The sequence below is a fragment of the Tenrec ecaudatus genome, chromosome 3, assembly GCF_050624435.1.
Source record: "Tenrec ecaudatus isolate mTenEca1 chromosome 3, mTenEca1.hap1, whole genome shotgun sequence".
NCBI lineage: Eukaryota > Metazoa > Chordata > Mammalia > Afrosoricida > Tenrecidae > Tenrec > Tenrec ecaudatus.
This window is the reverse complement of record NC_134532.1, coordinates 79,152,648-79,177,875: the sequence shown is the minus strand read 5'-3', so window position 1 is coordinate 79,177,875 and position 25,228 is coordinate 79,152,648. Positions and strand designations below refer to the sequence as shown.

General features: G+C 38.9%; 1 protein-coding gene across 2 annotated transcripts; it reads right to left on the bottom strand.

Annotated features, from left to right (window-relative positions):
- Positions 1-10,642: 10,642 nt before the first annotated feature.
- Positions 10,643-25,127, bottom strand: PCDH18 (protocadherin 18). 2 transcript variants are annotated; one of them, XM_075543783.1, is made up of 4 exons: positions 22,047-25,127; positions 20,959-21,047; positions 20,710-20,873; positions 10,643-13,033 (listed from the first exon to the last, which is right to left on the bottom strand). In XM_075543783.1, exons 1-4 carry the CDS (start codon positions 24,531-24,533, stop codon positions 12,366-12,368), a joined length of 3,408 nt encoding a protein of 1,135 aa, XP_075399898.1. In that variant the 5' UTR covers positions 24,534-25,127; the 3' UTR covers positions 10,643-12,365. The 2 variants fall into 2 exon arrangements, with proteins under 2 accessions (XP_075399898.1, XP_075399899.1); XM_075543784.1 differs by having other exon boundaries at positions 20,959-21,044; positions 22,047-25,126.
- Positions 25,128-25,228: the final 101 nt, after the last annotated feature.

Genomic DNA, 25,228 nt, shown 5'->3' with positions numbered 1-25,228 from the left:
CACATGCAACAAAGCCAAATGCAGGACGATCTCAAGCCAGGGGGTAGAAAGTCTTTGGGTCCAGTGGTGTTGTAAGCATCTCAGCGCTGGCTGTGGTTTTTCGGTGGCTTCTCTGGCGTCAGAGGTCTGGTAGCATCCATGTGGCTTGTTCAGCTTAGGGCACCAGGGTAGTTCCACGTGTCTTGTCAGCTGCAATGTCTCCCAGGTAGTGAGTCAGAGTCTCTCTCCTGCTTCCAAGGAGGAAATACTGGATTTCCCAGAATTCTCAAGAAAAGGCCATGCCCACACATAGACCTCATTGACTATGATCTGATTGACCGGCTAGACTCCATTCTTAATCCTCAAATTAACAAATGATTATATAACTACCACAATGTTTTATTTTAATATACATGAATACGACTGCTACTGTAATTCTCATTTGCATTTGTATCTATTGGCCCTTTGCTATCCTGAGAATTATGCTGGTATAAGATGTGCAAATGTTTCTTTTCTTTCTTTATTTGCACTGAAAAATAAAACGCATTTATCCTTTTAATTTAAATTTTGAAAGTATAATGACAGTGGGAATGAATAGTAGATTATTCAAAAATAAACCAATATTTTAGCTAGTTAAAAGGAACATGTTGTATAAATAACAATGAATATAAACACTATAACTATATATAACTATAACTATATGTATAACTATAAAACTATATCATTTTATACATATATAAAACTATATAATTTATACCATCAATTCTAAATTTGAAATATCAGGTTAAACAGAAGAGTGTCATTATATGCCAAAATATAATAATCATGCAAAAACAGACAACAATAAATAATATATATTACCTTTAAAATTACCTTTTGAGAAATACGAATTTTTAAAGTAAAATTACACAAAAATTTGAAAACCTGGAGGAATTCATTGAGAGATTATAATAAACAATAAATATGTTAAAAATTGGATACAAGATTTATGCCTAGGAAAAATGTGAATTCTCATCTGGCCAATGACTAGGACAAAGAATAATGAACATCAAAGATAAAATACAGTAGTTACCAATAGACATATACAGTTTTTGGTAAAGAAATTTTACATACTACTTAGAAGCACAAAGGAAATTTACACAGCCTTTGAAAGAAAATGCAGTATAATATAAGAAAGTCAGTTCTCCCTTAAATTGATCTATAGATGTAACGTTATCCAAGTAAAAATAAACAGAAGCATATTTTTAGAAATTAGACAATCCGATTCAAAGTTATAATAGGAGTTAGAAAGCCAGGAATGCTCTAAAAATAGAGAGAGAATTTTGTAAGTTCCTATCATTGTAAGTTACAATAATTAAGTCAGCACAATAGTAGTAGAAAGAAACTTTAAATATTGTTAAGAAACAGAAATTGTTTTATAGAAAATACTGCTATTCAATTTTTTTATCCATGTGAGGTGAAAAGCAGTTCTGATATGTATAGAAAATGGATAATTTACAAAATACAAGAGAGAACATTTATCAGCAGCAGCATTTTGCTTGCCTTCTCCCTACTGCTGTTGTTTGGGGCTTTCAGTCTGCTCTGACTCACAGCACCCTGACAAACCCTGCTCTGGCACTGGCCTCGCAACTATTGTGTTTGAGCCTTTTGTTGCAGCCCATACCGCTCCTCGATGTTCCTCCTTTGCAGTGATCATTTATGTTACAAACCATGCCTTTTTCAGGGAATAGTCCTCTCTGACATATGTTCAAAGGACTTAAGATGAAGTCTCTTCATCTCATTTTCTCTCCCCCCCTTCACAGATGTCTCATTTCTTTAGTTTATTGTCTATTTTTTCCATTAAAATCATTTTATTACGGGTTCATACAACCCTTATCACAATCCATATATACATCAGTTGTGTAAAAAACATTTGTACTTTTGTTGCCCCCATCATTCTCAAAACATTTGCTCTCCGCTTAAGCCTTGGGCATCAGCTCCTCATTTCCCCCCTCCCTTCCCCCTCCCTCATGAACCTTTGATAATTTATAAATTTTTATTTTGTCATATCTTACATGGTCCAACGTCTCCCTTCACCCACTTTTCTGTTGTCCATTCCCCAGGGAGGAATCCCATCTCCTTTTCACAGGAACCGTCTGGTTGCACTTCCAAGACCAATTTGCTTCATTTGTGTTATTTTAATGTTCTTCTCAAATACCATAATTTTAATACATCATATCTTCTGCAGTCTTCATTACTCATCATCTCATTTTCATATGAAATATGAGGAAGTTGAAAATACCAGGGCTTGGCTCAGGTCTTAGTCCTTAGAGTGAAATTCTTGCTCTTTAACACTTTAGGAGGGTTCCCACCCCCACAACATATTAGACTAATGTAGTAAGTTGATTTTTTTTCTTGACTGCTGCTTCTATGACGTTTGACTAGATAGATCCTCGTAAACTGAAATGCTTGACAAATTTAGACTTTTATCCATTTATCATGACCAGGTCTATTATTCCAAATGCGAGGACTTTTGTTTTGTTTACATTGAATTGCAATCCATATCTGACACTGGATTCTAAGAACTTCATCAGGAAGCAAAGTTGTGTCACCTGCATATCCCATGTTATTAATGAAACTTCTTCCAATCCAGATGCTACATATATGTAGCCCAGCTTCTCATATTATTTACTCAAAATACGGATTGAATGATTATGGTGAAAGGCTACAATCTTGATCAATACTTTTCTTGATTTAAGCCACATCTTTATTTTAAACACTACCTCACATGCTATGTACAGATTCCACATCAGCAAAATTGAATACTCTAGAATGTTTGTTAGAATATAACAACTGTCAAACACCTTTTCATAGTATATAAAACACCAGGTAACATCTTTCTGATATACTGTTTTCAGTCAAGGTTCATTGACATCAGCAATAAGACTCATCCTACCAAGTCCACTTCTGAATGCAGCCTGAATTTCTGGAAGCTCTTCGGTTGATGTACTGCTGCAACTGTGGTTCAATTATTTTAAACTTTTACTTAAATATGATATTAATGATATTGTTCTGTACTGTTTGCTACCTACCGGGTCACCTTTCTTTGGAAAGGGCACGGTTAGCCACGTAACTCTGTTCCAAAATTTTTGGCATAGACTACTGGATGCTTCAAGTACAGCATCAGTAAATTAATAGATTGTAATTGGTATTCTGTCAATTCCTCAATTTTGATTTTGCTAGTGCTTTCAGGGCAACGTGGACTAACTACAGACTCTTGATCATATGCTACCTCTTAAAATATTTGAATATTTCATAAATTTTTGATATAGTTCTTCTGTGTACGCCTTCCATCTTCTTTTAATGCTTTGTGCATTTCTCAACAATGTCTCCATAGAATCCTGAAATAATTCATTTTGATGCTTAGTTTTATTTTCTGCTTCTCCCAAGTTCTTTCAGTTGAAGAAATACTGAAAGTGCGGTTTTTCACATTTCATTAGGGTACTTTGCCTTCTTAAGCTGCCCCTGAAAGTTTGTGTTCAACTTTTTCATTAATCATTTCTTCCATTTGCTGTAGCTACACTACACTTGAGAGCAAAGTTCACAGTGTCTTCTGATATTCACCTTGGCCTTTTGTTTCTTTTCTGTATTTGTAATGGCCCTTTGCTGTTTGAGTTGATGCCATCCCACAGTCGGTCTGGTCTGCTATCATTAGTGTTCATACATGACATCTATTCTTAAGATGTACTTGAAATTCAGATGGGGTATAAGCAAGGTCATGTTTTTACTTTCTTAGATTTCATTTCACTATAATCAACTTAAACCTTAACTTACAATGAGCAATTGATGATTGCTTTCACAGGCTACCCATAGCCTCACTTTAGCTGATGCTATTTGTTTTCTTAATTTATCTTTTCCTACAGATTTAGTCCATTTAATACCTGTGCATTCCCTCTGGCAATGTCCATGATTATAGGCACTCTTTATGTTTTTTTTTAAAAAAAGATTATTTCCGTGAAGAATTCATTGCTGGATTTGCAAAATTCTATCACATTTTCTAGCTACCTTTCTATCAGGAGGCCATATTTTCCAATTACTAATCTTTCTTTACAGTTTCCAATTTTCAAATTCCCATCAGCAGTAATCATTAAAACACCTTGGTTGTATGTCTGATCAATTTCAGGCTGAATAAGTTGGTAGAAATCTTCAATTTCTTCATTAAACATAGTGATTGTTGAGTAAAATTGAATTTTAATTGTATAGAATTTATTATATTGTATAACATTGAAATAAAATAAGATATATGCATGCAGATATTATCCTACCACAGACCATATGGATTTTACCTAAATCTTGAAGTGTTCTTTGACAATGAATGTGGTCCATTCATTTTCAAATTTATCATTCCATGGATAGTAAATCACGTGCTCATCAGATTAAAATTAGCCAATGCCAGTCCATTTGAGCTCACTAATACCCAAACTACCCATGTCTAGAGGTTCCATTTCATTTTTTATCATGTAAAATGTTTACATTTCTTGTCATACTTTATACATTCCACATTCTGATGATTAATAATATTCACAGATATTTCTTCTCATTTTGATTTGCACACCAACAGCAGCTAAAGATCCTGAAAGGTTTGCTTCATCCCTGTCATTAACGTTGAGTTTACTTGAGGAGTCAGTTAAGGTTCTGTGTGTCCTAAGTGCCTTGTGACCAGGAGCTTACCTTTACACACTTGTTCAGACTCTTTCCATTGTGATTCATGAGATTGTGGGTGGTCATTCCTCAAAGGTGAGCCACGTACTTCTTTTCCCTTGTCTATCTTTGTGCGAAATAGAACTAGGCTCTTATTTATCCTCTTGTTCCTTATTCCATCTGGGTACAGTTTGTGCCCTGTACTGCTACAATGTGTGTTCTGCTTTGCTGTCACTCTAATGGCCTGTCACTGACCAGCTACTGGTTAACTCTGCACCCCTTTTGTATGTAGTTTGTTCGTCTGAATCCCCTACAGCAGTGGTAGACACATGGTCATGTCACCAAAAAAGATTCTTTGTTTAATAGAATTAAGGAAAATAGTATGATTTCACTCTACTTAGATGTCATCCAAGGAGAACATGAGGAGACAAGGAATATTAAAGAAAAAACAACAGGAGTATGGAAGTCAGTGGTGGCAGCTGATCCTCTACGATTGCACTTCTTACCAATGCTCCTGTCACGCATTTGCCAACCAATATTCTCAGAAATTGCATACAGTCTGGAGAGGAAATTAACAGAACACACACCAGCAACCTCTAGACATGATTTTATAGAAGAAATCAAGATCATAAACTTGCATTGGCAAAATGTATTTTTGGCTAGAATTTATACAGCATTCTTAATTGAATTTTGCGGGATTTATTACATCACATGTCAAAAGATTTACTGTAAATTGTGTCACGTATTTGGAACCAAAAGCATTGTCTAACACAAAGGGCTACTTCCAAAGGAAAAGTCTATGCTGCTTCTGTCTAAAATACTGTGTGGTTAGTTATTTTGAGCCACAGAATGTACCTTTTAATAAAACAAGAATGTACCTCAGGCTTTTAAAAAGTCTGCCTTCATTTAGGTAAGAGCATTTTGAAGGCAATAAACTTTATAGTGCAAGCCTCTCCTCCCTGTGAACAAAGAGAACATTTGCTTCTCCTGTAGGTTACCCAAAGACAGCGAGTAGGTGCGATGCTGATCCAGAGGCATCCACGCCTTCGCACATCCTCCTGTTAGGTCTGCTTTTCTGTGCAGCCAGACTCAGGGGAAACAACAACAACAACAACCCAACTTCCATTGGGACCGCCTCGAATGTCGTCTTGTTCCTTCGAAGTTTCTTCTAAAATCACAGGATATGGTAATAAAAGAAGCCCAAACATCTGATCTTCGGCCCTTCTCAGCTTACTCACCCCAGAGCTTTATGCCTCCAACAGGTGCTAAGTTTTTTTGGAAAGGAACATTTCTTACTTATGTGTGAATGAGCATTTTCTAGAGAAACAGAATCAGCAGGAGGTAGCTTTATTGATAGCAATGTCTGTAGAAAAGAGATATGATTTTAAGAAATTGTCTCATGCAATTATAGGGGATAGAAAACCGAAAATTTATAGGCCCAAGGAGAGGCTGGAAACTGACCCAAACCAACACTGCTTTCCAGTCAATTCTGAGTCATGCAACCTCCATATAGAGGTAGAACTGCCACTTTGAACTTTCGAAATTGTGTATCTATACAGGAGTAGAAAGCCTCATCTTTCTCCTGTGGAGCGGCTGATGGTTTCAAACTACTGACCTTGTGGTTAGCAACACTACATGGATCGGGAAACCCTGATAGAATGTCTTAACTTTTTCAAGACATACTACCCATCCACAAAAGCCTCAATATTTTGCTTTTTAAATTTTCATCTCGTCGAAATAGGCCTAATACTTTATGGATGGTAATAAGCTATATTTAACATCAACTAATTTAAAAGTTAATCATTGTAATATACACTAGTACTATTATTTTAGTAAACTACTGGGCACTGTAGGCTAACCTAGTTAATGCAAAAACTTACCATCCTATTTAATATTCTATTTTCTTTCTGCTATTCACAAAGGCTTACAGTAAAAGTCTGGTTTCAGTTGCCTACAAACACTAAACAGAGAAGACGGAAAGCCAAGGAAGAACTTTCCCTTGGGGTGTGGGTGACCAATATGGAATATGCATACCACGGCACCCAGACTACTCCCTGCCATGGAGTCAGTCCTACCGCATACTGACCCCAGTGGTTTTCCAAGATGGGAGTAGACAGCCCAGTGTTTTTTCTGCGCAGCTGCAGGTGGTTTCGACGGCCCGCCATGCAGATGGCAGGCCAATGTATGGCTGCCAGAAGAACAAATACATCAGTCTCAGAAATGGGATTGTTCCTCAGAATTGAGGATGGCTAGATTGCCTTTGATCCATTTTGGTTATGTTATCAGGAGAAACCAGTCCCTAGATCACGACATCTTGCTTCATAATGTAGAAGGTCAATGAGAGTGAGGAGGATTTTCAGCAAGGATTCGCGCCGAAGTGATAAAACAAGTTCAAGCGTAGCAGTGATTGTGAGGATGGTGCATGAGTGGAGAGATTTTGCTCATTTGTGCCTTCGCTCGCTATGAGTCTAAACCTTCTTGAAGACATGTATTAGCAGTTTCTGAGAACAACCCTTAATTCGTAAAGAGAAAGGTGTGTTTTGTTTTATTTTCTATTTAGTTACAAAAACAAACCCATTTTCTCCTTTAATACATTTTCTAGTTTCTGCAATTCTATATACTCACTTTTTTTTTTTAGAATTTAGAACTAAAGAAATTACCCTTTTGCTCTGGAGAATATGAATTTGTCTTTTTATTAAACTAATGAATCAGAGTAGCAAGGCTTATTGAGAATTTAAAAGAATGAGCTTCATATCTCAAAAATATGATCCCTGTTTTATCAATAACAAAAAAGCCCCATGAGAACTGATAAAATCTAGATAGTTATATAAGTAAGTAGATGCATGTGATACTTTGGAGAGGCTTGCTATAAAGTGTAGACAGTTGGATGAATTATCAAGTAAGAATACCATAAAATAAATAAATTGAAGAGATAAAACCTGAGAAAGCAAACAAGAATTAGAGGCATCTTGCTGAAGTCATAAAAGGAAATAGAAAACTATTATTTTAAAATGCCAGAGTAGGATATGTTATTAGAATTTTAAAAGTCAGGAAGTATGTAAATTTTGTAGCAATTTTTGCTACGCCAGCACACTGTAAATTTCTTTTAAAAGCTCCACAAATTCTACAAAATGGCATATAATAAAAATATAACAAATTAATGAGAGACATAGAGTTTCTTTGTCAAGTTTATTATACGATGCTCATCTATTCAATATTTTTTTGTTAGATTGTATTAAGTCTCCCTTATTTCTGGTATCATAGCATATCTACTGGATGTATTATAGATAATTAAACAGATAAAAGATGGCTTTAAGTATAAAGTAAGTGATGTATGTATTTTTGTTATTTTAGCCAGAATGCAGTGTTCTATATATTACTCAGATATATATATTTTTAAAGTGCTTAAGTGACTGAATGTTTATTCTAGAACTTATTAACAAGATATATAAAATAAATGTTGAGGGGCTCAAATATGCTAATTTATTAAAGCACAGCTTCACTTTAGTAACCATTTCTATCATTCACAGTTAAACATATCCAAATATAGTATAAATGCTTAAAATCTGCATGATATTCTATGATTTCCTAGTATATAGGAATCTTATAAATGTAAGTTTTTAATGAATTTTTATGCCATTAAGGAATGCAATTTACTAGCCCATTAGAAATTCTTGCACTGGTTTTTATCCTTTTAAAATCACATACGATGAAAATTCATACTGGTTTACATTTAATTTTTCTACAGCAACATATACCTCATTCAGATTTTGATATATGACTTTGCTTTGATCCTGGTTATACATTTTCAAGACATACTGCAATTGGGATAGAAGTATCAAATTATTCTCAAGAGTTTAGCAAATTGTATGAACTCATGAGTTCATACAGCATTGAAACTAACATATAAGATAGTGTATTTTTCACCACTTCAACAAATCCAAGATTAATTACTTCTATATTAAATAGATACACAATTCTTTGAACTTTAATGTGTCAGTATTTCAAATTCAGCTTTCCATACTTTCTGGCATTACCCAATTCAGTATATTATGCGATTCAGACTCAGAGCTCACCTGTAGGACAGAGGGAAACTGCTCCGACAGGGCTCCCAGGACTTCCGGCTTTGTGGAAACATACGCCCATGGAGCAGTCAGTGGATTTGAAGGGTCAATCTTAACCACTCTACCACAAGGGCTCCTTATTGTGACATTACCACTACCCATGGCTGTCCTGCTGATGCTAACTCACAGTTGCCCTGTACGATAAATTTGATTCTCTCCACCACTTTTCTAGGCTTTAAATATTTCCAGAGGCAGTCAGTCTCACATTTCTTAGTTGGGGGTATGTCTTTTGTATTCCAACTGCTGAGTCTGCTTGGCAGCTCACCGAGCCCACTGCTTAATCCAGTGAGACCCTGGGCCTTACTTTTCAAAAGAATGAAACACAGAAATTGAGTTAATTTCCATAAAGGTGCTTCTTCTTTGATGCCGATAACATGGTAACTTACCTACCTTTGCCTTTATCTATTGGTAAGTGGTAAATTAGATGCCCATATGACAGAATAAGCAAGAACTGGAATAACATATAAGGTTATAAATGTAAATGAATAATGAATTCTAATGTTGATAACTTATAAGATTTTCAGAAAGCCAATTATAGACATCCACTAATCAAACCCTTAAAAAAGTAAGTTTTTTGAAGATGATTCTTGGAATGATATTCAAGAAAGAACATATAAAGGATCACAATGGCACAATGTTATAAGGAAATAATGAATGGAGCATAGAACCTTCTTGACTTGGGTGACTATTAAATTTTTCTTCCAACGTGAGGAGGGATGTGGAATCAAAAGAAAAAGTAAACTTGAAGAAAGGCTAAGCTGTTATGACAACAGCAGAGAAGTCAGCTTTCACTGTGGTTAAAGAAAGAATGTGAGTGAAACCCAGAAATCTTACGGTAACATCCACTTGACCTGTTATGTGAAATGGAGAAGACAGGAAAAATGAGGAATTTGAGACATGGAATGCTTAGGATACAGACAATGTATAAACTTTTCATGTTCAACATAGCATTGCATTTTTACTTACTTCAATTATTCAAAATATTGATTCCAAGCTTGCTTCCTAAATTACCAGGGCTGCTTTGAATTAAGAACGACGAGGGCATAAAAGTATTTTTCTTAATGATAATTTGTAATAAAAGGAAGTGAGGTTGAAAGGCAAAATGTATTTAAATGTGCTTAACATTTGTGTGTGTAATCTACTGAAAAATAAACTGAAATTTCACTTGGAATTGCAATCTCTCCTCTAAAGGAAAATGTGCCTTCTGAAAGAGAGAACACATTCAATTTAATCTGCTTGAAAATTAAAATATCTGAGTTTTAGGTACTTTTAGGTTACTTAATTTTCTCAGTATTTCAATTCCTGTCCATAAACCAAAGAGAAAACTAGTTTCACCTTTTAAAACATATCTACTTAACCATACACTTAAAATATATAAAATGTCAAAAAAGCTGTGATTTTTATAGGAAATGTTATTGTTTTTATTTCACTATTCTATTTTCCATTTTACTCCAAATGCATTTAATCCTATACTGAAATGGAATATGACTGACTAAGGAGCCCTGGTGACGTCGTGGTTACTCTTAGACTGCTGCCCGCAGGTCTGCTGGGTGGCTCTGTGGGAGAAAACTGAGGTTTCCGCTCCAGTGGAGCCTTGAAAACCCAAAGGGGAGTTCTACCCTGTCTTCTAGAGTGTCTGTGAGTCAAAACAGACTCGATGGCAGTGAGCATATGCGTACTTATGAAAGTACTCAAATTATTATGATTTTGCTGTTCTTTTTGCCAAGCATGCTTAATATGTCCTCTATATCATTTGCCACACAAAACTGGATTATTCTCTCTAATATACAATTTTTGAACACCCATGTGGTGAACAGGACTCTGAATTATGGTCAATTCTTTAAAGTCACTTTATTTTACTTTATTTTTTTAATTTTCATCAACAGTAAAATTTTCTGGATAGTACAATCAAGATAGTGTATTCATCGAAATAACATTAAAGAAGCTTGGTCATAATGATTGCAGTCATAATAACAACTCCCTTACCGACGCATTCCACACACAGAGATAACAGCAATAAATAAGTTTTCAGTTATCATACAACAAAGAAAATCAAATTTCATTTAAAATGTTTTTTAAAAATGTTCTTACGCTAAAAATAAAACAAAAGTATTCAATCATGCATTGGGTACAAAATATGAAAGTGAAGAGTTAACAACTAAAAAAAAAATCAAGTCAAAATTCTTTAAGCATTGTGATAAGCAAAAGAGATTTAAATAGAACGTTTTAGGTAAAATCCATTATGTTTCCTAGCTTGAGAGGTCCGTGACCTAAGAATCAATACTTTACATTATTAGAACATATACTGCCATCATTTTAACCCTTTCAAGACCCGGTTATTTACCTGCGTTGCATTTTTTTATTGATACCATCTGTCTTTATTAGCAGAAGCATGTTGAATTGCTGAGTGTGTCTGAGTTTTTTGATAAGTCGTGCTATTATTTTTCTTGCCACCTCCTTTAAAGTCTTGAGGAACATTTTTTTTTCAGTCTGCCCTATAAATCTCATAGAACCTATAAGGACAGGGGTCTCAAACAAAAATTGTCCAAATTTTTACTTGTCCTACTGAAAATTCAGACACCTCATGCAATACCCTGTACAAGCGACAGACAAATGCCTGCTTCTTCGGTTTCAAACTGCTATATGCACACACCCTCCCAAAGGCTGCCTGTCACTTCCCAAGAAAACAGAGAGGTAGCATATACTGATGTAAAAGCATGTATCCCAAGGGTCATGAAGAGGTTAAAGGGCAAATCCTATTTTCATTGGGTCCCTCTCATATTACGAAGATGGAGTGGGATTTGTTGTCCACCTTGATTATAAATCGATACGAATACTTAGGGGGACAGTCAAAATCAACTCCCTCATACACTGGACTTTCTCAAGGACAGCCCAGTTAAAGATGCTGGAAAGAGTAGGGAGCTGGGCATTCGGAAACATCAACTCTATTTGTGTTCCCATCACTGTGTGTGTGAAGCATATTTTAAAAGCTCATCTCATAAATATCTTTCAAGGTATTTCCCATTCCTGAAACAAAATGTCACTCATGCATCAATTTTGCCTGTACTAGCAAAGAAAAGAATAATAATAAAAAAATAGTGTAACATTTTTTAATGGTACTTACTTTAAAGTATAAAAAAATATTGGATCCCTTACTGGAACTAAGAATTGTACAATGCTTTTGTGGGGTTGTTTCTACAGGCTAATATTTACTCCCCCAGCATAACTAATCGAAGCAGTGCCTTAATACTTTGTGGTTGAATAGCATGTGATATTTCAACAGTGTCTACTTTCTAAATGAATAGGAAAGACATGTTTGTCATGAGAGTAAAAAAATAAAATTTGTCTGTTAAATTACACATAAATATAAGGTACAAATGTATTTTTAAAATACAGATTAAAATAATCACACTTGCATTGTGTACATACGAAAATACAGTATTTAATAGGCAATATACACAGACACATTTATGATAAATGCAACGATTTGGCAAGGCCAGTTCTCTCGGGGTTTATTCCGTTCCCCCTTTTTCCATCTAGATGGAAACAAAAACACTTTGCAAAAGAAACAAAAAGGCTCCTCTAGCTCTGGCGGACGTCTTGGAGCAGTTTGTTAATCTCGGCCACGAGCTCACTGGCATCCATGAGTTCATGCTTGCCATCGTTGAGGTGGCTGAGCACATTGTCAAAGTCATCTTCCTCATAGTTCTCAGGGATCTCCTCCATGGCCGGCAGCCATTTGGACGAAGGCTGCACACTGGAGTGCGGTCCAAGGGGGGGTCCAGAGTTGTTGGTGGGATTTTGAAAGTGTGTACTGGCTGCCCAGGCAGCAACCCCTTGCGGGTAGCCCATCGTTTTGGCGGCCAAGGGCGCCTTCCGGCGTTCCAGGGAGTTGGAGCGGTCGCCCTCACTGCACTCTGTGTAGGCGTCCAGGGAAGGGGGCAGGAGGCGCTGGAACACGGTGCTCATTTCAGAGAGCAGAGAGGAGGTGCCACTATCGCCAGTGTCCTCGTCGCTTGGGGAGTCCTTCCCAAAGGTGGAAAAACTCTTCTTTTTCTCCCCGGAATCTGCAGGCTGGATATCATCCTCCAGACTTGGATGTGGGTGGGCCTGCTGGGGTTGGGCTGGAAATTCTTCCCCCGGAATGAACATGTTGCTCCTGTAATCGGAGGAGGGCGAGGGCAGAGGCGGCATCCAGCACTGGTCCGAGTGGCCCAGAACCCTGCATTCCTCTGTGCAAAGCCTCATCGCTGCAGTCGGAAGGCAATGGAGAGTCATGGTCAGACTTAACAGACAGCAGCAGTAAGAGGACAAAAGCAATCTTCCCTTTGAAAAATGCGCACGGAGACAGGTTGCAACCATGATCGGATGCTAATCCATCGCTAGGCACATGAGCCAGGTGACAATAAGAGTTCATTTGGATACCGATTTGACGCAACTCCGCAAGTCATTTCTACTGCCCCCCTTCCCCCGCTTTGTTTGCAAAATTAGGATCGCTGTTAACAACTCACCTCCTGCCCCTGAGTCTCAGAATTGCTACTTGAGTAGTGAGCCGTGGATTGATAACTCAGACATGAGAAGAACAGAAAAGGAACTAGAGGATGGGTGACGAAATACATACTGAACAAAACTATTTTTTTTTAAATACGCTAGAAGGTGAAACCATGATTTAGGATTGAATCAGCCAACCCTAGGATCATATCTCTGAGTAACTTTTACAATCTAGAAATCTCTCAGTCCCACTTTATTTTAACAGGAACATTGAAAATGCAATCAACTATTAGGTGGTTATAATTATTAAAATTCTAAAAGGTCTCAACTCGCTGCCCACTCATAGAGATCCAGTCGGGCAGAGGAGAACTGCCCCGGGGGGTTTGAAGACCGTAACTCTTTACAGGAGTAGGAGGCCTCGCCATTCTCTTCTGGAGGGGTTTGGCGGCTTTGAACCACTGACCTTGCAGGCAGCAGCTCAACACCTGTAGCTCACAATACAGAAATAAGACTCCTAAGAATCCTGTTGAGAAATCTGCATTTACAGGTTTGAAATAAAAGTTTGAAATGTACTTATATTTAAATACTCAGAAACATTCACCAAAAGATGAAGCATATGAAAGCTGTTTTGGTGAATTTTACAGATGTTATGGTGCATTCTTAGATTTTGAATAGTCACATTCATAAAACAGACAATATGATGAAGGAAGAAAAGGTAAGAGGAAAAAAACAACTCGAACTTTGCCAATGTCCAGGAAATGTAAAAATGTATACTCCACAAATCATCTATCTCTTTCAGTAAGAGCTGTCATGAATATGACGACTTCATCTGAAGGCCAGCTCATCATGTCGAAAATGCAGAGAAATTTACTTAGATGGAAAGCAAACTGGATTGATATCAGCAACACATTCAAATGCAGAGCTAATTCTGGGTGTCTGCTAGTTCTGAAAGATTCTACACTGCACCACTGCCCTCCACCCCAAATAATTACTTAAACAATTAATCAGTGATCCTGGAGCGTGTCGGTCAACTTCCTTTCCCCAGGCATCAAGTTGTCCACTGTGTTTATTGCTGTATCACCAGCACTTTTTAACCTACATATATATAACAGGTACTTGCTGTATATTTTCTAAATAAAAACGAAAGGCATTCACATGGCCTGTCAGAAAAGGAGAGAAAAATGATTTTTGTTTAAAATGATAGAAGTCATTGCCTTTTCTGGATAGACCCTTAGAGATAATTCTGTTCTTATGTATTATCAATTGTGGACTTCATTTCTCACCATTGAAGAGAATAATTGGAGCAAACACCATTTTCAGTAAAATTTAAAGTGTTTGACATCTAGGAAGAGTAGAAATTGAAAGTCATGAACAACACAGTCATGTGCGGATCGCTGCCATTGTGCAATTCTGTGAAGAACAATGAAGTAAGCATGTATCATGTTAAGAACGAAAACACTTTCAGATGTGCTGATTTGAGACATCACTACTACTTAGAAAATATTTACCAATTATTGTTCCTCATTATGTCCCAGGAAGTTGAAAGTAATTGGAATACCTTAAAGCAATTGGGGTTTGTTTTTGTTTTTTTGTTTCCTTTTAATCACTGAAAGAGCTATCAGTTACAATGAGTTCTTTGGTCCTACTTTCCTGGGTTTCTGAAATTGGAAAGAGGCCTGTCTGCTGTCTTACTCACATCCTGTCTGAAGGAAGCAGGATTGATGACAACTGGTCTTCTTTTTTGGGGGGTGAGGGGTGGGGGGGGAGTGCTTTTGTGATTTTAGAGTCTGGTGAAATTCTGTGCATAGTGGCTTTGTTTTGTTTTAAAGTTGGGTGGTTAAAGAAAAGGAGGATAGAAGCATACAGTATTCTAGTAATCCTGAGTATGATAAACATTCCTGAAGACCTAAATATAATGTACATAAAAGCAACAGCACAGTCAGTGTGACTTTAATAGACAGTTCCTGCTCAAACATGTAATTTTGGTCCAAGGAATTTATTAAACAAAATATTAGTTTACACTCTCATCACAATGAAAAATACAGAGTGTTCCAGTTAAAACGAGAAGTTAACTTTGAATAAAAAAATGAAACACTGATGGAGAAAGGAAAAGCTGAGAAAAGGACAGTGAAAGCAATAAAGTGACATTAAAGAAAAGTAGTGGCACAGAAGAAGATATTTCTCTAAATTGCATGGATATTTTTTAACCTGTTGCTCAATATTCAACTATTTGAGTACATTTCAGTACCTAGGTTAACTCAGTTCTGCAGTGGTTCCGGGCAGTCTCTGAGGGATCATAGCCTGTGGTCAGATAGTCCAAGTAGCTAATATTTTGTAGCTTCATTGAAAGCTTTGAAGGTGTATATTTTCTATAGGATATGATAATAGAGAAGGGAGTCTTATTTGCTACTATATGACTATGCATTTTTGTCACTGTACAATAATTTACAAGTAAAGCAGACAACTAAAACTCAACTATACAAAGTAATAAGACATAACCTTAGCTTCATCCAGTTCATCAAATGGTATACTTTGCACTGAACTACTAACCTACAAATGAGTGATTTAAACCCACCAGCAATGTCATAGAAGAAAAACCTCGTTTCCATACAGATTACAGGCAACAAACTTTATTGATCAGCTCCCTCTACACCATGTGAGTTGCCATGAGAAAGAATGTACTCTAGGACAATTGGCATAGTTCCCATCAAGCTATTGGCAATTGGGGTGAATGACCAATGATCTATTAAGAACCCACCATCACAAAAGTTTTTTTCTGTGATGATCCTGGGAACTTAAGTGACTTAAGATTTAGTTCAGAGTAAAGTGAGGTGTCCTTCTGGCACAGAGAGTTAAGCTTTGGACTACCAACAAAAGGTCAGTCGTTTGAACCAAACAGACATTCCATGGAAGAAGGCAGACTGGTTGTATACAAATTCATAGCCTCAGAAACCCAAGCAACAGTTCTGATGGATTATATAGGAACAGAATGACAGGGATTTAGGGTTTGATTTTCAGAGGCCAGTGTAACAGTGGGGACCGATGTATCCAAAGAAGAAGCACTTGAACCAGACTTGAGAGATGAGAAGAATGCACGCAGACACATTAAAAGGAAGCCAGTTTTAGACAGAGGAAGGGGAACAAGAGCAAGGGCTTGGTTCCAGGAAGAGCTATCACTGCCTAGGGCAGAAGATACAAAAGTTGAGCTTTAATAAACTAGGAGTGTATTTCACTCCCGATTGAATGCCAAAGTGAGTCATTTAATTTGTTGTTGTTGGGCTGAAAAAGGCCACTTCATGATTTTGAGTCCAAAGATCTAAATTAGGACATTTTGAAAAAGTTTCTTGAGAGGGAGATGAGACACAATATCTGTGTAGGACATTAGGGAGAGCCAACCATAGGAGAAAGGCTAGAGAAAGCAAAGTGCCAATGAGAACCGAGAAAACAGCATTCCAAAGGAATGTTTGAAGTGAGTATTATCAGATGTAGATCAATAAATGTAAAATGGTCTCAATTGAGGGAAAGCATTCTCATAAGAAACAAATAAAAAGTTACTATGAATCACCTTGGGGCAAGGAGCACTTTTCAAAATAAACAATTTTCCTGGCATGTGTGTAGCATTGTAGTTCAGAGTTGAATGAGTAATGAAGGAACTATGTTGACAAACATTAGCCAACAGATAAAAATGAACACTGATTTTCTTGCTTAGAAGGCAACATATTTGTGTGGGAATTAATAGAACCAATGACCACAAATGACCCTGCTGGCAGGCAATACAACATAGTCTAATCTATATTTAACTTCAGACTAATGCAGAAAATCAGATGGAATAGTTCTGTATGTCCTAAAAATATGCATATTTTAGGAAACTCTGGTTTCTGTTAATGACATTCATGTGGACTAACATTTTTTTTCTACTTAAGATATTTCCTGGGAATATAAGATTATGTAGTACAAGTTTTATTCTTCAACGTGCCTACATAATTTTTTCAGGGAAAATGATAAATGAGAACATGTGAAAAAGTAATGTTGCTCAGAACGGTCATACTTAAAGGTTGGACATCCCTAGGTGGTACAAGCCACCGATGCTCTCAGCTTCTAAGTGAACTGTTGGAGGTTCAAGTCCAAGGAGAGGTACATGAAGAGAAAGATATGCTGTACTACTCAAAAAGATTACCCTTGAAAACAGTAAGGAAGGCAGTTCTGTTTGGATACACGTAAGAGTCACCATGAGTCAACTTCGGTGGTCAACACCACAGATGTGCAATAGAAACACTTCAGTCTATGTCAGAGAAGTAGTCCTTCTAAATAATGTGTAAAAGAGCTGATGAATCCCTGGTGATTTCCTAGTGCTTTATGCCTTTATAATAGTCCCACTACATCCCACGTGGAGGCAGATAGTGAGTGTGAAAAAATACCTGTTGTAGTGTGAAAAAATATTTGTTGTAATATATGCTATCAGTCAATAAATTGTGTGGCAAAATAATGCCCCCACCACACATAGGGATAAAGGATATAAGTCCATTTCATTAAATATTTACAGACTTGGAGACCCTGTGGGGCTTCCACATTGTCCTATTGGGTCACTATGAGTAGAAATCAATGGTGGTAGCTTTGTTTGGAGGGTTACCTGTTATTTCCCTAATATTTTTATTTCTGACCTGATTTTCCTACACAAGGTGTTAGACACCACTTCTACTAAGAACATATCTGACTATGGAAGCTTTCAAATTATGGGAAAGTTTAAAAGAAGAGTCTTGATCTTCAAGAAGTTAGACTTGTGATTTGCTATTAGAATTATGGAAGGTGAGAACTCAAAAGGGTTGTTGGCATCATTTGGTTTCATAAAAGGCAAAGTTATCTAATTTGGGACACTTGTTCTCTATATAAGTATATTTGATGGATTAAAATTTCAATGAATGGACTTTGTACATTAAAAAATCTTGTTTATTGCAATTTTGCCATCATATTCAGGAGGAAGGGAAGCAAAAGATGGTTCACATGATTTTGCCTTCTTGTTTTATAAAATAACATAATTCAAGAAATTGTGTTATTGAATTGAGAAATCAATATTCAAAATAAATATTTCCCTCAACATCATAGAATCAGTTATACTAGTTAGCTCCTCCATACAAATGTAGGAGCAGGAAGATTTAGTAGAGCAAGTTGACTGATAAAATGTAGATCATTTTAAATGCATATCCCATTAAAGAGATTTCTCTTCAATGAGTCATCTACTGGAGATCCCCTTGCAAAGAGGGCTAGAGGAGGAGATGAGTCAGTCAGGGTGCGATGTAACACTGATGAAGAATACGGCTTTCCTCTAGTTCCTAAATGCTTCCTCTCTCCCCGCCCCCTGCCCTGCTATCATGATCCGAATTCTACCTTGCAAGTCTGGCTAGACCAGAGGATGTACACCGGTGCAGATAGGAGCTGCAGACACAGGGACTCCAGGGCGGATGATCCCTCAAGGACCGGGGGTGTGAGTGGCGATACTGGGAGGGTAGAGGGAGAGTGGGTTGGAAAGAGGGAACCGATTACAAGGATCTACAGGTGACCTCATCCCTGGGGGATGGACAACAGAAAAGGGGGTTAGGGCAAGATATGACAAAATAATAATTTATAAATTATTATGGGCTCATGAGGATGGAGGGAGTTGGGAGGGAGGGGAAAAAAGAGGACCTGATGCCAAGAGCTTAAGTGGAGAGCAAAAGCTTTGAAAATGATGAGGGCAATGAATGTACAGATGTGCTTTACACAATTGATGTATGTATGAATTGTGATAAGAGTTGTATGAGCCCCTAAAAAAAGTATTTAAAAAAGAGAGAGAAATAGTGCAGGTAAATATGTAAAGATAGCTTCTCATTTATATTTTAGGTCTTATTGCCATGCAGGTTCTTTCTAAATAGTTTCCTATCCAATATGCATTATTTATTATTGTAATAACACAATTAAATAAATAATATAGCTAGCTACAGAGTAACTCTACCAAAAAAAAAAAAAACAACAAAAAATAAAACCAGTTCACTGCCATCAGTCAATGCTGACTTATAATGACATAGATGGGTTTCTGACACTCGAACTGTTTGAGGGAGTAGAAAGCCCAGTCATTCTCCCATGAAGCTGCTGGTGGTTCCGAACTGCCGACCGAGCGGGTCATAGTGCAACATGTAACCATGATGCCGCTAAGGCTTCTAGGCCCGACCGTAAGCCTTTAGACTATAAAAAGAGATGAGTCAGTCAACTTATTTTTAAGCAATCAAAATTGTGATTTCATGACTCTTTATCAAAGGATATTTAAAAGTTGGGTATTAGTTCAGAACACAGCTCTACCATGGACAAAGTGCCAAGTGGCACAGGATGATGAGGCGATGTAGGTACAGACCTCAGCATGAGCCCAAGCCCAGTAGTGCTATGGCTACTACTGTAAACTGCTGCTGTCACTGCCATAGTCACCTCTACAATTTACAAGAGTTAGTGTTTCTATGTATTGATTCCTCTTGAATTACCTTGAGTTGTAGAGGGCCTGTCATGTCTATTGCCTAAACATCTCCTCTCTGTACTTAGGAAACAAGTACTTTATGGAACTTGGGCAAATGATACCGTGGCGTCCATAGTTCTTTTCCTCATTTGACCAGTGTTCAGTGGAAATTAAAACAAGTAGCCAGGGTACTCCTGTGTGTCCATAGGGGTCGATTTAATGCCCAGTAACCCTGCAGTGACAGGGTTGCTACACTCAGGCATCCAGCATTTACCCACTGGTTCACCAAGCAGCTATCGCACAATTAGAGAGAGAAGACTGAGGAAACATGGCTCAAAGTTGGCTAGAATCTCTGCTACACAGCTGTGTACTTTATAAATCTCCCTCCTGAGCTCTTCTCCCTTGTCCACTATAGAACCGCTGTAAAATGAAATCTGAAGGGAAAAAAAGGCCTTCTATGTTTACCCCTACAAAGCTGCATTTTCCTCCTATTTTTAGTGCCTCAAATGTACTGTGTCTAGTGTATTTTAATCTCTAAGTTTGTGAGTGGATTTCCATCTCAGGAAATGTGTCCTCCAAATTACAGTGCAGGTCACCACTGCATACCAAAACAAGTGGTTGGCATAAAAGCCACCACCCAGTAATCTGTTGGCGAGTTGCTCAGTGCTCTCTGGAAGTATTCCAGTGAATTGAGAGCGGAGGGCAAGGTTTGCTTTTCTCGGTCTCTCCATCTTTCCTCCTGAAGCCTCAGGCTTACTCCTCCAACGACTGCTTAGTGTGAGCTAGAAGAACATAATGTTCTGCATATCAGTTTATGGTTGTTGATAATAGTGTCCAAATGACAAATCATTTTGTGCAGATGACAGATAAAAAGATAAGGAGACAATTAAAAGATTCACTTTCTTGATGCAGTCTTATTGAAAAATAAATAGATGTGAACCACGACTCTCTCACCTGCTGGAATTCTTCCATCTGTGAGGAATAGGTCGCTGAATCCTTCGCCCAGAAGTCTGTCTATAGGAGAATCTCGGCCCAAATCATAATCACTGTCTCCTGCTTCACTGTCACCACGGCCACTGTCTTTTAAGCTAAATTTGTCCATGTCTTGCAGGGCATATCTGGAAAGGGAAATCGGATCAAGCTTGTGCACTTCACCATTCATGTTATTTCAGATCTAATAGTCAACACAAGAATAAGCCATACCTATAGCTCCTGGAATATTTGTTTCCTCGAAAGCTCGGCCTGGGCTGATATTGCCCCTGGTGAAGCATGGAAAGAAGCTGGGAGACCTGCTGGAGACCAAAGACATGGTTCTCATTCCTAGGAACAAACCTCCCAACCCTCAACAGCTTTAGGCAAAGAGAAACAGACACTTTCATTGTGTTCTAAACAATTGAACCAGTTGTCTTAAGGAGTCTCATATGCCAGTCTGTGGCAACGGATCTAGTCACCAAACATTGCTGGGATATAGCCCAGTGAGGGCATCCGCTGGAGAGTACCAGATAATTAACTCAATCCTCATAAAACAAGAGCGTATGCAACTTGAGAGGTTTGGATGAACTAATACGACTGACTCTTTTGAAAAGAGTATTCTCCCCCGCCCCCCTCTCTCTTTTAACCACTGTCTGGCAGTTGAGTTTAAAATGATAATTATAGGGGTGCATCGAAAATGCTGTTTGATGTAACTTCCCACCACGTGTATTTAAAACAGTATCAGAAATTTTTCAGAATTGGAACAGCTGTAACATGCATTACAATGGGATTCTGGAGGTATATATATATATATATATATATATATATATATATATATATATATATATATATATATATATATATATATATAAATATAAATCCTTCAGTAGAAACCATTGCTCTGAGAATACAGCCAGCCCCTTCGCTTGTTTGACGTATACTAATTTCACCTGAGGAGTAAGTGGATGCTGGTTACAGATTTCCTTTGAATTTTCATTTTAACCTTTAGTTTTTCTATGACATGCATGTTACATGCAAGTGAATTACTTAAGAAAACCTGAAAACAGTATGCTGTGTACAAAGGGGTTTCAAAAAGTTTATGGGAAAAATGGAATGGAAAGAGAATGGAATTTTTCCCTGGCCTTTTTGAAGCCCCTCCTCTCTCCTGGCTGCAAACACACAGCTTAGCTTGCATCATGTTTCCTGTTCTATGTTCCTTGCAATGCTGCCTACATGTGGCAATCTGTATCTAACACACACATATTTTCTAAACATTAAACGCTGATTTTGTTCGTGAACTGATGCAGTTATGATCTTACCTCAACAGCAGGGGTGGCATGGGTGAGTTCCAATGAGAAATTCTCTGGCACGTGGTTTGATGAGATTGTCACCAAACTATTGAGTGACTGGTGGCTGTTCTGACTCTGTCGGCTGCCCATTTGTCCTCTCTCCAGGGTAGGAGATGAAGATGGAGACGCTCTGTGGTGAGACCTGATAGGCAGTGTGCCATTTACTGTAGGTACCAGTGTAATGTCACCTTTGTGAATCTGCCTGGATGGCCTTTTGGGGTGATGCTGATAAGTTGATTCTGCTACCCTGCAATTGTAGGATCTCGTGTCTTTCTTTTCCCGGTTACACCTGGTGGCAAAAAGCACCATGATAACCAATAGTACTGCACAGATCGCTCCTAGAGAAATAATGATAATCATGGAGACATCCAAAGACGCCTGGCTTACTGAAGTCATGGCTGTACTTGTCACCGACTCTGTATACTCGACGACCATGCACTTTAGTAGGACTTTGGTGTGCAGCTGAGGATTGCCTTTGTCCTGGACGATCACTGCAAGTTCCCATTCTGTAGAAGGCACGGAGTCCAAGCTCACGTTGGCATGGATGTCACAGGATCGTGGATCAATTACAAAGATACTCTCCTCATTTCCTGCTACTATGGAGCAGCTGAGTTCAGCATTTATGCCCGAGTCTCTGTCGATTGCCCTCACCCTTGTGACATGAAAGCCACTTTCTGCCCCTTTGGGGATGGAGATCTCTGCAGTGTTATTACGTAGCGCGGGCTCTATGATCATGGGGACATTGTCATTTTCGTCGATGATGGTGAGCACAACTGTGGTGTTGCTTCCAAGTTGCTTTGGACTCCCTCCATCTCTTGCTTCAACTACAAAGGAGAGCTGCGTCACTTCCTCATGATCAAAGCTTTGGAGCGCATAGATGGCCCCATTGGATGGGTCAATAGTTACATAAGAAGTGATGGGCTTGCCCAGGACGAAACTCTCCAAAATGGTGTAAGTCACATGCCCATTTTCTCCTTGATCAGGATCTGTGGCTGCAACCGTGGTGATGTATGCTCCTGGTAAGTTATTCTCTGAAATGACAAACTCATATCGGCTTCTCTGGAAGTGGGGTGGATTGTCATTTATATCGTTGATTTGAACAGTAAAGTGCTTTACTGTAGAGAGACTGGGTGTTCCCTTGTCCTCGGCAATTACAGTCAAACTGTATTCGGATCGCTTTTCTCTATCCAGCGTTGCATTGGTCAAGATTAAATAATTGTTTTCATAAGTCTTCTGAAGTTTAAAGTGACCATGCCCATGGAGTTTGCAAACTATTTCTCCATTCAGGCCAGAATCTTTGTCCTGAACCTTGACCAAAGCAACAAACTTGTCAATAGGATCCCCTTCAAAAATATAAGAGATTTCTTCTTTTTCAGGAGACATCAGGTTGATGTCAATTTCAGGTTTATTGTCATTCACATCTACAACCTCGATTATAATTTTGCAATGAGCCGGGATAGAATTCGGACCCAAATCTTGAGCCTGAACATCAATCTCATACGACTTGGTGAGTTCATAATCCACTTGCTTGAAAAGAGTCAAATGCCCTCTTTCTGAATCAATTTTGAAAGTCTCAATAATTTGGGGAGCCACATGGCTGCTGAAAGAATAGACAATTTTCCCATTAGCGCCCTCATCTGGATCCGTGGCATTCAGGTCGACGAGCAAAGTGCCAACTGGAGCGCTTTCTAAGAGTTGTATTATATAAGACTGCTGCTCAAAAGCAGGGCTGTTGTCGTTGGAATCAGAAATGCTTATTTTGAGGATGGACGAGCCAGACCTCTGAGGCACCCCCATGTCAGAGGCAGTGAGCTGAAGCTCATAGCTTGACTTCAGCTCCCGATCCAGCTCTCGGACCACTATGAGTTCTGCATACTTGGCTCCGTCAGTCCTGGTCCGTACCTCAATATTGAAAAAATCGTTGTCCGAGAGGGAGTAGGTGTGGAGGGAATTCTCCCCAACATCTGGATCGGAGGCACTATCCAGAGGGATCCGAGTGCCAACCGCTGCACTCTCAGATATCTCAATAGGAATGAGGGCTCTGGAAAACTGGGGAGAATTGTCATTAATATCCAGCACTTCCACTTCAATATGGAATAGTTGCAGATGCTCGGTGGGTAGGGTGATCACATCAAACTCTATGGAGCAGTTCAAGTTTTTGTGGCAGAGTTGTTCCCGGTCAATCACAGCCCCTATGCTGATTTCCCCAGTACCTTCATCCACCGTGAGGTGAGGAAATTTCCCCCTTTGCATGGCTCGAAACCGAACAGTGGAAGGATTGGGCAGCTTAAATAAAACATCAGCCACATCCTCGGATAGTCTTGCAATGACTGATCCAGAGCTCTGCTCCTCATAAATCCTGTATTTCAAATTCTTGCCCAGTGCACCGCCGCTGAAAGACACCATCCAGAGTGCACACGCAAACACAAAGTGCATTTTAGTACTCATTTGGCGCATCGGTCACTTTAGGAGATTCTCCTCCCCGAGCCAGTTAACCCAGCAAAGCAATCCTCTCAACTTCCTTCGGCCACTCACAGCTAGCTACATTCCGTCCGTGACACTGGAACGCGTCTCTCAATATCATAGCACCGTAAGGAACAGCTCGCAAACTTTTGCTTAATACACACCGTGTCTCCAGTCCAGATAGGATCGGCATGGAGTCCAGTTGCGGTATTTGTTCGATTGTCCCTCCTTTACACCCCCGGCAGCAGCGTGTCTGTCTGTCACCTCGGCGTGCTCCTTCTGGCCGAGTTGGAAGCCCTCGATCGCTGGGTGGCCGCGGAGGGAGGCTGCCGGGTGGCTTTGCCGCGCGGTCCTCTCCGCGGTCCTCGGCGCGGCTGCAGACTAAACAGCCGGGATGGCTGACTCCGGTCTAAGACCCGCACAACTTCACTTCAACTCAGACAAAGCTGCGGCCCGGCGGGGGCTGAATCGCTGCCAGCCAATCAGCGTCCTTCCGAATCAAAAGCTGATGGAGTCACCCAGGCGAGGGAGGGCTCAACGGGAGGGTGGGAGAGGGAGAGGGAAGGATGGGATGGGAAGGGGGAGGAGGAGGAGGCTGGCGAGGGGGCTGGGAGGGCTGGGGGTGCGCGAGCGGGCGAGAGCAGGGAGAAAGAAGGGCGGAGGAAGGAGGATGCGAGCCGCTCCTTCGG